Here is a 13,567-nt window from a genome sequence, read left to right as displayed (position 1 = left end):
CACAAAATTCGAGAACAACTGAATTTATATTCCACTACATTTTGTAAGACAAAATAAACAATATGATTCAGATTATTGCAGACCCAGTATAACCACCCAAGTGTCATCTTGCCACATCTGCCAGACACAATAGTTTTTCCAGTGCCCCAAACAAAGCATGTTTTAATGCCCATGTATTCCATCACTTTTCAGTAATAAATAAATTCAAGATGTGAGGAAAAACACATTTCTGATTTCTTTAGACTATTTTTCAAGTTCTATTAATGTACAAATCTTGATTCTTGTTTTAATATTGTTACTCAATATGTTTGTCAGTTCTCTCAATTTCTCATTTGTGGTCATGGGCTTGATGCCAACTCCTTTTCTAACCTTCTTCTCCATACTGAAAACATTTAGAATATCTTCCTAAAGGATGAGGCATAGCAAACTAGATTTTCCTTGGCATCAGCTGGCTGATATACAATCTCAGCCTGCAGATATCAGTCTGCCAGGGAAAGATCCAAGTGTGGAAGGAACTATTGCACATGCACTTAACTTCAAAAATTAATATCTTCTATTAACTTGCTGCCAATATTGATTTTAGATTCTTCTTTTTTAATGCTTCTTTTTTTTGTATTGTTCCTATAATAATATAAAACATTGCTTTGAGTATTAATGTATATAATGTTTTGTTCTCAAGTGCAAGGAAAGATGGTATACAATGTAATAAATAAATACAATTAGAAAATAACTCTCTTGAACAACTGCAAAATAACAAATAAATTGGATGTTTTTAAAAGTTTCCTGTTGCATACCATTATATTCTTTTCGAATAAATCTTTCCAAACTTGCCAGAATCTGTTCTCGGTTTTGTTGCTCTGAGAAAGGAGGCGATAATTCATCTAAACAAACAAAAACCTAAGTGAGCCATTCAGCAACATCCAAGTGTCAGAATTAAATATCCTCAAACATTTCTTTCACTGAATATTTTACTGATCCCTGTAATTCATTAAAGTCATCTGGTGATGGTATTTTACATTTAGGATGCAACCATATCATCTTAAATATCAGACTAAACCCCTGAAAGGAAAGCAAAAGAAGAAACAAACGTATGTGTTGGTCCTGCAAAATCTGTCCATTACTAAAGATACCTTGGTTAACAAAACCATGCAATTCCTTGACGCTTTGGAAACTTACATTTGCCAAACCCACTGCAAAGTCTAAAACATCCTGGTGACTTTACTGTAAACTAGAACATATGAATATATACTACTTCCAATCACATAAGAATGCCTTCTTTCCACTGATTTAAGCAGGGAAAATCCCAGATTAATGTGGTTAGAGTTCAGTACCCTATTATTAACTATTGAAGTAGAACTCACAACCAGGTCAGAATAGCAAAATTTTACTTACCAAAACACCTTTTACATACTAGATCAAGTATTTCTCTAAATCTACTTGTCATTGGTGGTAGTGGTTTTAGATCAATTTTCTTAAAATCCTCCGGGCAGTCATTTTTGGAATGGCCATCCCTTTTGCAGATACTGCATACTATAGTCGGTGGCTATGGAAGAAACGAACAAAAATGTTTTATTTTAAAATATATATTTTTTAAAGTGTTATTTTCCTTAAAGATATGCAGTATGTTCCAACAGCTCCTTCATGGATTTGAGTGTGTCGACCACAGCAAACTATGGCAAGTTCTTAAAGAAATGGGAGTGCCTGATCACCTCATCTGTCTCCTGAGAAATCTCTATGTGGGACAAGAAGCTACAGTTAGAACTGGATATGGAACAACTGATTGGTTCAAAATTGGGAAAGGAGTATGACAAGGATGTATATTGTCTCCCTACTTATTTAACTTATATGCAGCATTCATCTTGCGAAAGGCTGGGCTGGATGAATCCCAAGCTTAAGATTGCCGGAAGAAATATCAACAACCTCAGATATGCAGATGACACAACCTTGATGGCAGAAAGTGAGGAGAAATTAAAGAACCTTTTAATGAGGGTGAAAGAGGAGAGCTCAAAATATGGTCTGAAGCTCAACATAAAAAAAACAAAGATCATGGCCACTGGGCCCATCAGCTCCTGGCAAATAGAAGGGGAAGAAATGGAGGCAGTGAGAGATTTTACTTTCTTGGGTTCCATGATCACTGCAGATGGTGACTGCAGTCACGAAATTAAAAGACGCCTGCTTCTTGGGAGAAAAGCAATGACAAACCTAGACAGCATCTTAAAAAGCAGACATCACCTTACCGACAAAGGTCCGTATGGTTAAAGCTACGGTTTTCCCAGTAGTGATGTATGGAAGTGAGAGCTGGGCCATAAAGAAGGCTGATCACCAAAGAATTGATGCTTTTGAATTAGGGTGCTGGAGGAGACTCTTGAGAGTCCCATGGACTGCAAGAAGATCAAAGCTATCCATTCTTAAGGAAATCAGCCCTGAGTGCTTACTGGAAGGACAGATCCTGAAGCTGAGGCTCCAATACTTTGGCCACCTCATGAGAAGACTCCCTGGAAAAGACCCTGATGTTGGGAAAGATTGAGCGCACAAGGTTAAAAGGACGACAGAGGACGAGATGGTTGGACATGAGTTTGACCAAACTGTGGGAGGCAGTGGAAGACAGGAGTGCCTGGCGTGCTCTGGTCCATGGGGTCACAAAGAGTCGGACACGATTGAACGACTAAACAACAACAACAATGTTCCAACGGGAAAAGTACAAGATGCAAGCAGCAAGCTCACTGGTCGGTTTTAGGGGAGTCACTATCTTTTCAAGCCTGTTTCACATGTTAAGAAGGCAGCAAATTTGCATATATATTTCATATTCCTCAGTTGGTTCAAATAATGCTGCAATTAGTCCCAGGTCCCCTGCCTTGTCCAATGATAAAACTGTTCAATATTTACTACCTCTGCACCCAAACTGCACAAGTTCCTAGCCCAAGAAAGAAGAAACGAATGGGAAAGATGGAGAAAAACCACATGCAGGTTTGAGGGTGGAGTGAAAGACTTACATAGCATTTTGAGTTTTAGTCCTTACTCCATAATAGCTCACAAAAAATCCAGAAACTCTGAATAGTGGTCAAAACGCTAAACGCTGCTACAATACATAAAGGCTTTATCTACTGTGGGTGGTTTTTTAAAACTAGTTCAGGAATGAAACTAGTTCACATGAAAGTGAGATTAAAATATACTTTTTCAAGAAATATGTGCTTTAGAGGTAAGACAGAGGCATTCTCTCTAGCACTATTATGTTTCTCTTTGATTTCATCAAACCAAAGGAAAATACAGAGAATCAATAAAGGGCTCTGCTGTGAATTCAACAACTCTTGGCTTCTGGAAGAATGTTAGAAAGTGGCCCTTCTGCCTCTAAAAGAAGCGCTTTAGTTATCTGAAGAAAGCTGGCCTGGTAGAAAGGACTGAAGCTTTATGAAGGCAGATTCATTCTTCTTTCATCAAGAGATTCCTCACTGTTCTTAGGATTCACTGCAGTGAAGGTTAAGTCAAGTAGGAACAACTTGACACTTAAAAATGTCAAGAGAGATTTGTCTAAATGTCTAAAACTTTTGGAACAAATTGTTCGGACCTATGGCTTTAGCAGATTCATTCTATTCTGCCTTTAGTTAAATAAAAATTGAGAGGACGGCATCATTGCCATATAGCTAGAAAATATCAAGGATCTTCTTCTGGTAATGAGAGTCAATGGAATCAGTCTGCTGACAAAAACATTTCTTTAGCAATGATCTTAAAACACGGTTAGAGAAAACATTTTATTTTAAAAGGTTAAAGTAAGTTTTGAGTCTGCTTTACCTTTCCAGAAGTCAAAATAAATTTATCAAACACATAATGCATATCTTCTGTGGTGACTTCATCTTTACTGTCTTGAATTTCTGCTACTGCTTTGCAGTTGTGCGAGGTAGCTGATGTGCTGGTGCCTGAGCACATACTCTTCTGTGGATACTCCGTTACTGAAATCTGCAGACTTTCAGCATCAGATAATTCACTAACAGAATCTGCATCAAGAGACCTCTGTTCACTAAAAACACAATGTTGGCTTAGCTCCTCTTCATCTGAAGGCTCTTGATCGTTCTTAGCTTTAGATTTTTGTTGTAGTTCACAGCATTCATTAGTACTTAGGGACACAGTTTCCTCTTTGTCTTGAGAGTCTATGTTTTCAATTTCTGGCTTTTTTACCAGTAAACTTTCCAAGTTCTCAGTACATCTCCTGGATGTAGGTTCCATTTCACTACATTCATTAGACTCTTGTATAAAACAAGCATGGCCTGTGTTCTGCTTCTCTGTAATGTTGGCCTGCTGTAGAAGGCAACAGTTGGTTACAGGTTCTCCAGTTTTTTTGCTACCAATTTTCCCCTTTTCCTTCTTCTTGGTATCCAGTTTAGACTTACTCCCATCTTTATTCTGTGGACATGCAAAATATTTATATGCTGTCCTGAACCTTTCCAGGATATACTCAAATACCATCTGGCTGTTCAGGCTCCGTGCAACATTTCTTTTTAGTGCAAAAGGATCTATAAAAAGACAAACCAGTAATACGTTTGCTGCTGTTGTTCAACAGGACCTTCAAGTATGATATCAACATACCATATTTTAAATAGGGCTGCAACATTTTACTTTATTAATCACTTAAAGCGTAAGTATTGAAAACATTTTCATTTTACTAAAAAGGTGTACCTGGTTAATCAGTTGACACCTTTTTTATTTAAAAAAAATTGTAAGCAATTAAAAAAAAACTGCAGGTGGGAACTGCCGTATTAAAAAATGGCATTCCATATGCAAGCAAGTATGCTTCTCAGAATTATTCCTGTTGGACATATGCCTGAATCGTCTTAAAACAAAGAAAGTACCCGCTTTTCAGCTTTCTCCTTCATATTAACTTCTTCTCATTTTTATTTATTTGCAGTATTTCTATCTTGCCTTTTACCCCATGGTTGCAATGCAAACCCTTCAAACTTAATAAATATAAAACATAATAAATATAATTAAATCTGAAAAAACTCAAGTGATTTCATTAATCAAGTCACAACCCTGATCTGAAATTATGTAAATATTATACTGTTATCCATAGATTTTATGCAGAATAACTTCATTTGAATATTACCATTTTTCTTACAGTGTTGAGTATTGTGGTTTGGTTCACACGTATCACTGAGTCAAAGCATGGCTACACATGAACAAGCGAGTGTGAAGATACTTAGAAGAAAAAACAGAGCTGGTTTGCTCCTCCCCAGGTCCTGCTACTGCTGTGCTACCCAGAGCTAAGCTATGGTTTCAGTTAATGTAACATCCAAACTCAGGCGTACCGTTTGTCTTCCCAGGTAAGTGGTAAGCCAAAAACCAACTTTATCTTACAGCTGGTGGTTCATCTATAATGCTAAAGCCAAACCATAGCATAACATTACATAGCAGCAGCAGAACCAGTTTTGGAGCAAACCAGCTGTGATTTTTCCCTCTGAATACCTGCATGCTCACTCACTTTTACCTATGGTTTGGCTTAGCATTGCATATGAACTGGGCCTAATATTAAAAAATACAGGAATAAGAAGGCTATCACTCATTAGCGATTTATCTCCAGCCACAATATTCTGGCATAAAAAAATGAATAAAAGGGAATGGCATGTTTCCTGCCTCAATAGAATTATTGCTTATAGTTCAAGACCAGAAGCTTGAGTCCATTTCTCCTCTAGAAAGACAATATATTTAACTACAGATATATTTGAATACAAATTCAAAGTAAACTTTTTAAAGTAACCTTTCCAAATTATTCTGGGCAGATGAGTGCCAGTCAACAAAGTCAAGTATATGACAGTTATACAAAGAAAAGCTGTATTTTCCACATTTGTAGCTAATGTAGCATAAGACAGTGTTTTATCTACAAAAAGTTAGATAAGTAAGGCAAGAGTTCCCAAAGCCTCTTTACAAAATGCAGTGCCCCACCTTCAATGGCTATTCGCCTTTTAGGCCAGGTTTTGTTCTCTCTGGTTAAAAGTTCTTGTACCCGTATGCTGATAACATATTCTTCCAAAGCAAATTCCAGTGTATAGAACTTCAACAATTCTAACCACAGTTGTCCCAGAGATATCTGGTGTGGTGTATCCAATGCTAAAGGAGACTGAAAGAAGCAGAAAATGGAAGCTTAAATTTCTGGTTCTTTGGTCATTAAATTTTATCAAGAAAAGAGTCAAGAAAGAAAAGAATAATTTCCATTTAAACAGACTCGCTTACCTTGCCATTCTTCTCCTTCGGATTAGTTTGGGTGTCTGTTTCTAAGGATGCTGCACTCTTGTTACCACCTCTGTGCTGTTCACCTTTAGCTTTGCCTTCGACACCATTCAAATTTTTCCCTGCTCCATTGTTTGATGGTTTGTATTCCCACACTATAAATTTTTCATCTTCTATGCCCTTCAGCTGGTAATCATCAGCCTTCTTAGAATCAAAACCTTCAATCTAAACAATGCAAAATAAATAAAACAGAAGCCTTTTCAAAGAACAAGAGCAAGTGTTATACATATAAGACATTCAAATATATAAGCATTTATTTTATGCTATAAATTATGTTTAGATATAAATTGCCAATGGAGTTACAAAAGCTACCGTATTTTTCGCCCTATAGGACGCACATTTCCCCTCCAAAAATGAAGGGGAAATGTGTGTGCGTCCTATGGGGCGAATGCAGGCTTTCCCGGGCTTCCTGCAGCTCTGCGCCACCCTCCGGATCCCGGCGCGAAGCCGCGCGGGGCTCCGGAGGGTGGCGCAGAGCTGCCTGCGCTCCAGGGCTTCCTGCAGCTCTGCGCCACCTTCCCGATCCCGGCGCAAAGCCGAGCGGGGCTCCGGAAGGTGGCGCGGAGCTGCCTGGGCTCCAGGGCTTTTTGCAGCTCTGCGCCACCCTCCCGATCCCGGCGCGAAGCTGCGCGGGGCTCCGGAGGGTGGCGCGGAGCTGCCTGCGCTCCAGGGCTTCCTGCAGCTCTGCGCCACCCTCCGGATCCCGGCGCGAAGCTGCGCGGGGCTCTGGAGGGTGACGCGGAGCTGCCTGCGCTCCAGGGCTTCCTGCAGCTCCGCACCCCCCCCCGCGTATCCCTGCATTCCAAAGCCTGGTGCGCGCTGAAGAGCGCCCCCGGGCTTCGCGCACCTCTCCGCAAGCCTGGGGAGACCGGCGCGGCTCCCTAGGCTTGCAGATAGCAGGCTGTTCTGGGGGCTGGGGTCGGGGGAAGCTCGGGTTTCCCCCGCGCCTGCCCCGTGCCTGGGGAGGGATTTTTTTTTCTTTATCCCCCCCCCAAAAAAAAAATTAGGTGCGTCCTATGGGGCGGTGCGTCCTATGGGGCGAAAAATACGGTACTTTAGATAGATCCTGTGGAAAGTTCTGACTTCCTTATTTGGGTCCACAGAACTAATCACAAATTTATTTGAATCCAGACACTTCACTTGCATTTTTTTTATTTTAAAAAAACCAACTTACCCAGTTGCCTAAATATGATGGTAGTATACGTGGTTCTCTTTGTTGAAGGAAAAATATCACCATTAAGGCAAAAGAATATGAGGGTATCCCGCCTTCTGCCTGGCAGTCAATATGGCACAACTACAAAAAGGGAGAAGAAAGGTCTTCGTTTGGTGCTTTGTATATATTTCCAGCAACACATAGTAGATCTTGCAAATTTTGAATTTAGCCAGCATTTTTTCCAGTCATAGAATAAAGGCCTACATAATACTTCTAATACACATTCACTTCATCAGTTGACCTGGACAACATCCAGAGTTTCCCATTTACATAAACATGGATTACATGGAAGACACACATTAAATCCAGATATTCACAAGTTTTAATTAGAGTCTACTTTGAGTATGAGGGTAACTTTGATATTACCCATTCTTTTCTATGCTTACTCAAGCTATGAACTGCACTACTTCATTCTTTCATCAACTGAATCTTCCCTCAATTCAAGACTTAGCTCATCTTTTCACCTTTGAGATGCTAATTTCCCTCTCAGTATATTGTTTTCCCTATCTGTGGAATTAAATTGTCTACTTCCGGTACAGGTGGTGACCATTTTGCACAGGGGTTTGGTGCCTTGTCCCTGTGCGTGTTGACAGAGCACACATAAGCCCACCCCAGTTCCTCCCTCTTCCGGGTCCAAAACGGCCTGGGCGTTGGCAGTTGTGTGTCAATCAGACACATGCAAAATAGTCACTGCCTGTACAAAAAAAAGATGTAATACAATTTGGATAGGAAAAAAAAGATTCAAATATTCCTCTATGTAGAATGTTCAATAAACATTTCCAGAGCTCCACTTCCAGAGGCAGCTAAAAGGTCCTCTGATATTCCAGTGCATCTTGTAGAGAGTACAAGGAGCTTCAGTGAGAATGGGATGCCTGAGAAGCCCCAAGGCACATCCAGAAGCCTTAAAGTGTACATGGAGGCTCTGTGCTCAGCCTTTTGCATTTTATCCAAATACTGTATTATTTCCGATTCAGAAAAAGAGATATCATTTTAGAATTAATCTAATCTAATCTGTGCAGGTTCATTTCAGCATTGTAAAAGGTTATTGCATGTACATATTAAGTACACATGCAAGGAATAAATATGTTCATTTAAAACTTACTCTAGCCCAGTAACGAAAAGCCAACACCAAAGGAACGAGAACTGGTTCCAGTTTGCCAAGCGCAGCTAGCAGATCAGTTGTAAGGCAGGCCACATCATTTCCAGCACTTACTTTGCAAGTTAAACCACTGAGATTGAAACAAATTTTAAGAAAAGTTGCAAGTTAAACCACTGTCCCTCAGTGAGTGATCAAAAAGAAAAACATGCAGTTCTCAGCATATATGTTTAGTCTTGCATTGGTTTCTTTCCTCATGCTGATTGCTTACCGCAGATACGGAAATCTATTTATCCAGCCAAAACATTATGCATTTTAAGTCTCAACAGTTTCAATGGAAGGGTGGGGGAAATGCTCAAAAGTTTCACTGAAATCAACAGGACTTTGAAAGCGCTTACAATTTTGAGTGAACTGTACTCTTTGTTGTTTCTGTGCTATTTGTAAAAAGCTCCTACACCTGGAAAATGGAGGAAGCAGTTCTGGAGCTAGCTTCAAAGTAAAGAACTACATTCTATCCTTTGTAATCGATTGTAAAATGCCAAACGTAAGATGGTGTCTCATCAATAATCCTTTTAACTTGAACACGTAAAACAAAAGTACACAAACCTCTTAACATCTTTACAAAAAACAACAGGAACTTTGGCATGGAAATCTGATTCCACATCAGAGTAAGAAGCTGTAAGAGGAAAAACAGAAGAGCATATCAGGAAATAAAAGAATCTTCCATAGTTCTCTCAAACTGATTCAAATCTATCTGGGTAATATAAGCAATTAGAAGGTTACTATGTCCTCTGTTAGATACCCAGAATTAATTACAATATTTTTTTATTGTTTCTCATCCCATTATCTATTATTGCTTTTATGGACACTGTTTAGCAATGCAGAAACTTAAGCAGCATATAAACATTTTAAATAAATCTGAATATGAAGTAAGTGAGGAAGAAAGGGGGGGGGGGAGAGCTCTTACCGCTGTTTTTCAAAATATCAAGCACCTGTATCAGAACATCCGGATGACTCATCTAAAATAATGAGGAAGAAGGTTATTTTACCCTCATTTTAATTCTATCAAAAGAAGGAAGGCAATTGTATTATTAATAGTCACAGGTATGATCCAGACCTCTGCTTACCTGCATAACAAGCACAGTACAGGGTCTTTACATGTACCAACAGGGCCCAGAGACCCAGATGTGCTTGCTTCTGGAACCTGAATCTAATCAACAGTTATGTACAATGAAGAGATCCCTAATTATGCTACAGCTATGCCATTGTGAGTGTACCAGTTACTCCTAGTTTAAGCATGCATATGGGTGCGCCCCCAACTCTGTCCAGTTGGGACAGGGCCTATCCTTGGGAATTATCCCTCACTCCCTTATCAACTCATAAATAAACTGGTGGGGAAAAGGTTTCTCATAAGTGAGAAAGAATGGAAGTTATCATGGAACTTTCTGAGAGCGCTCACTTACTAATTCCAGGTCAAGACATCACAGAAAGCTATACTAGTGAGAAATATATTTGAGACCATAGACACAAAACATTTCTAGCATGATAATGTCACAGACATTTCTTCAACTTACCGTGGAGGGAAATTTTATATCAATATTAATATCACTAGTTTTAAAAGCAAATCTAGTTAAACAGGATCCATACATCCTCAATGAGCATTCTGAAAATAAAGAAAGGATTCCATAAGCAATCATGTAGCATTCATAATCATTTCAAAATACTACGGATGCAATCTGAAAGCAAACATACAAGAAATATGTTCTACTGCTACTGACTGTATAAAGAATACCATTTTAATTCTGGTTATAAGGCGTTTTATGATTAGAAAAGCAAAGATTAAATAGTTTGTTCAAATTAATCCCACAAGTGCAAACTGACACAGCATTGACTCAAGCGCCATTACAAGTCTCTTCCAGTCCAGACACACAACAGACACAGATAAAGGCTTTATTCTACCCCCCCCCCCGATAAAGTCATATGCTCTCAGCATTGAATGTTAGCATTGTGTGTAATCATGGGATTACTTCCAAGAAAAAAATGTATTTAATACTAAGGTGTATAAGCATGAACTCCATGCTGCTTAGCAACATGTAGAAAACTTTTATGTATGATGAATGCACACCTACCTATTTAATTGCAGGTAGATGCTACAGGAACCCTTCATTTGCAACATAGACAAATGTATATTCATCCCACATTATAAGATACAACACTGTACACTTGACAGCTTTTGATCTGTCAGTCTACTATATCTCTGTGTTACATTTAACTGCACTGGTATGGAAAGAATACACAATATAAAATGCAATTACCAGACACTGGTATTAGATACAGACAGCTTCATTACTGAAAATGTGATGCTTTCCCATGCAAATGTTGAGGGTATTTTGCTCTCATCAATTCAACTATATGTTCTGGTTTTGTCTCTAACTAGAAGATCTGCAATGGCCAGTGAAAAAATGCTGTTTTTTCCTAATATGAACAAGATACTTAAATTTCTGCTTTTCTAACCATAAAGTACTTTATAACAATGAAAGAAAAATTATTCATTTTATATACTCAGAAGCAAAGCATTTATGCACATCTGAGAAATGTGGGAAATCAGGTTGGGCTTCATCTGCCTGAAAATTTTTACATGAAAACCTCAATTAAAATAATAATCTTCAACAAATCTTTTAATTTTCCATAAAGGAAGAGAAAGTAAAGATACAAGAATGTCAGAAACCACCAATATCACCCTGTACTACAACTTTCCAAAACTGGTATTTTAATGTACAATTGAATACATGGAAGTCAAACTGATTGTAGACCCAAAATGTATTCTCAGCAAACAAGCAAACAATCTCCTTAAAGAAAACTAAGAATTTACATTAGGTACCTGGTAAGTGTTGCTGAATTATCTTCTCCATATCCCATACAATTTCCTGGCGGATTTTGAAATCATTATCCGATATGCCTTGCTCCTTTGCTGCCTCCATCAGCGTAAAACTCAAGGCAGTTACTTGTGCAGGGGAAGGGGGAGGGAGAGCACGGAGTTCGTTTTCTTCTTGCTTTTCCTGAAAATATTATGAGTGGTAACGAATAGTGTTACCACTGGAAGAATTTCCATGTTCAACCCATTTTTATTTGCTTCTTTAAATCCTGTTAATGCCAGCCTATAGCAAAAACTGTCCATGAAAGTGATATAATGTCAACAGGTCATTAAAGATATCTGAGAAACCCCCCAAGATAGGGTTACACAACTTTTGCTCCGGTGCACATCATGAATTATCTTATAGAGATGCTGCAAGGTTCAGTGTTGTCACCCATGTTGTTAGTATTTGGGTATTATAAATGTATTGATGACATTCAGCTCTATTTTTCATTTTGTCTCGAGATGAGGAGGAGCAGCAGTGATGCACTGAAGCAGTTCATGTAAATTAATATTTTATGTGCTTAACATTTTTTATTTGTTTAATAAGATATCTTAAGTGCAACAGATGGGGGCAGGCAGAGGGAGCTAGAGACAGAATTATCTGCACAATAATAGACAATAGGAAAACACCTTTTGCACCATCTACAATATGGGCTTATGATTACAGTGCCTTAACTATTTACTTTGGTTTCAGGCCAATAATTCTTAGAAGTTATATGAAGCAATTAAAGTAAGTATAATTCTGGTAAAAAATTCCAAGCTTTGATCTAAAACTTACCATGATATTCTTTTTATGACGTTTTTCTTTAATATGTTTGTGAGCTCCCTGGATATTTTCAATGTGAACTAAGCAGAGCTTGCATAGGTACTGGCAATTAGAGTACTCTGGAGAGCGCTGTGGAAAAACCACACATTTAAAATTCAGCAGCCAATTAATTATGTCTGTTTTATTTTCCATTGTGACGATAATAAAATGCTACTAAGCAATGAGCATAGTAGATGGGGATTGTCCTTGCTGTTCACACTGGAGTATGAAGAATTTATTCACACATTTCTAAATAGTTTAGACTCATATTTTTCATATTTCCATGACACCACTAACACAGCTCTTCTTGTTTAATGCTAGAAATCATAAAATACCAGAAACCTAGAATCAGCTAAATCTTAACGAAATCTTAACCTGCACTCAATTTTGCTCATTCTGAAGAGAGAGAAAATTCTTGGCAGTTTGAAGAATTGGCAAAAGAAAGATTCAGAGTACCAAGGCTCAGAGACATATATGGAAAGGCAAGTAAAAGGACTTGGGATCATGAGGAGTTCAACAGAAAAGTACTTCCAAAGCTCTGCAACAGTGAGACCTACCCTGGATATGAAGGTGGGAGACTGCTTTGAGCCTCTCCAGCCAAATAGAAAAGGAATAAGCACAGTAAGCCTAAGCCCCATGAAAAAGTAAGGCTTTTTTAAAAAAGGAAAAGGGGCCCAGAGAAGGCAAGGGGCCACAAAAAGCAGATATTTTACTGGCCTTCAGTCTTTTAAAGAAAGAAAAATTCTATTTGCCTTGAAAAAGCCTGTGCATTGACCCACAGAACTTGCCAGAATGGTTATGCACACTGGCTAACATGCACAAAATTCAGCTTTTTACACATCACCCAAAATTGCTCAGAAATAATGTCTCCTGACATGACCCAAAATCAATTAGGCAAGTGGTGGCAAACACACAAATGTTGGCTTGTCATGGACCAACTGCCTTTTCCCCAAGGTTACTATGCACCCAAATTATCATGTGATTAAACCTCAACTGAAATGAAAAGCATATAATCTGTGTTCCCACTGATTATGAGAAAACACAGTACAAATCAACATCTGCTATAAGGGAAAAAAAGCAAAGGATAAGCCTCTGTCTTTTCTAGAAACTGTTTCTACCTCCTTAAAGAGAACCATCTCACACTCCACCGTTATTAAAGAAATTAAGCAGCTAATTAATTTCTTCTGAATTATGTGACATGCTATGGTAAGTGGAAAAAAATCATCACCTAAAAAAGAAAACCGTACAGTTTACTTA

At 38.5% G+C, this 13,567-nt stretch overlaps 1 protein-coding gene and 1 long non-coding RNA gene across 2 annotated transcripts in view; one reads left to right on the top strand and one right to left on the bottom strand.

Annotated features, from left to right (window-relative positions):
• TUT4 (terminal uridylyl transferase 4) overlaps positions 1–13,567 on the bottom strand; it is a 34,067-nt gene that overhangs the window by 12,155 nt on the left and 8,345 nt on the right. Inside the window, exons 4-15 of the mRNA XM_082228179.1 lie at positions 12,284–12,400; positions 11,470–11,647; positions 10,163–10,251; positions 9,556–9,607; positions 9,195–9,264; positions 8,595–8,721; positions 7,454–7,573; positions 6,223–6,444; positions 5,935–6,109; positions 3,790–4,508; positions 1,393–1,543; positions 795–881 (exon numbers count right to left, since the gene is read on the bottom strand). Of these exons, the coding sequence (XP_082084305.1) occupies positions 795–881; positions 1,393–1,543; positions 3,790–4,508; positions 5,935–6,109; positions 6,223–6,444; positions 7,454–7,573; positions 8,595–8,721; positions 9,195–9,264; positions 9,556–9,607; positions 10,163–10,251; positions 11,470–11,647; positions 12,284–12,400 (2,107 nt within the window). The remainder of the gene's footprint in view (positions 1–794; positions 882–1,392; positions 1,544–3,789; positions 4,509–5,934; positions 6,110–6,222; positions 6,445–7,453; positions 7,574–8,594; positions 8,722–9,194; positions 9,265–9,555; positions 9,608–10,162; positions 10,252–11,469; positions 11,648–12,283; positions 12,401–13,567) is intronic.
• Positions 4,806–13,531, top strand: LOC309535293. The gene is made up of 4 exons (XR_014221174.1): positions 4,806–5,315; positions 11,283–11,472; positions 12,200–12,235; positions 12,632–13,531. It is a non-coding gene; the product is annotated as an uncharacterized lncRNA (long non-coding RNA).

Source organism: Podarcis vaucheri (genome assembly GCF_965113315.1).
Source record: "Podarcis vaucheri genome assembly, chromosome: 6".
NCBI lineage: Eukaryota > Metazoa > Chordata > Lepidosauria > Squamata > Lacertidae > Podarcis > Podarcis vaucheri.
This window is presented reverse-complemented; position numbering and strand designations above follow the sequence as displayed.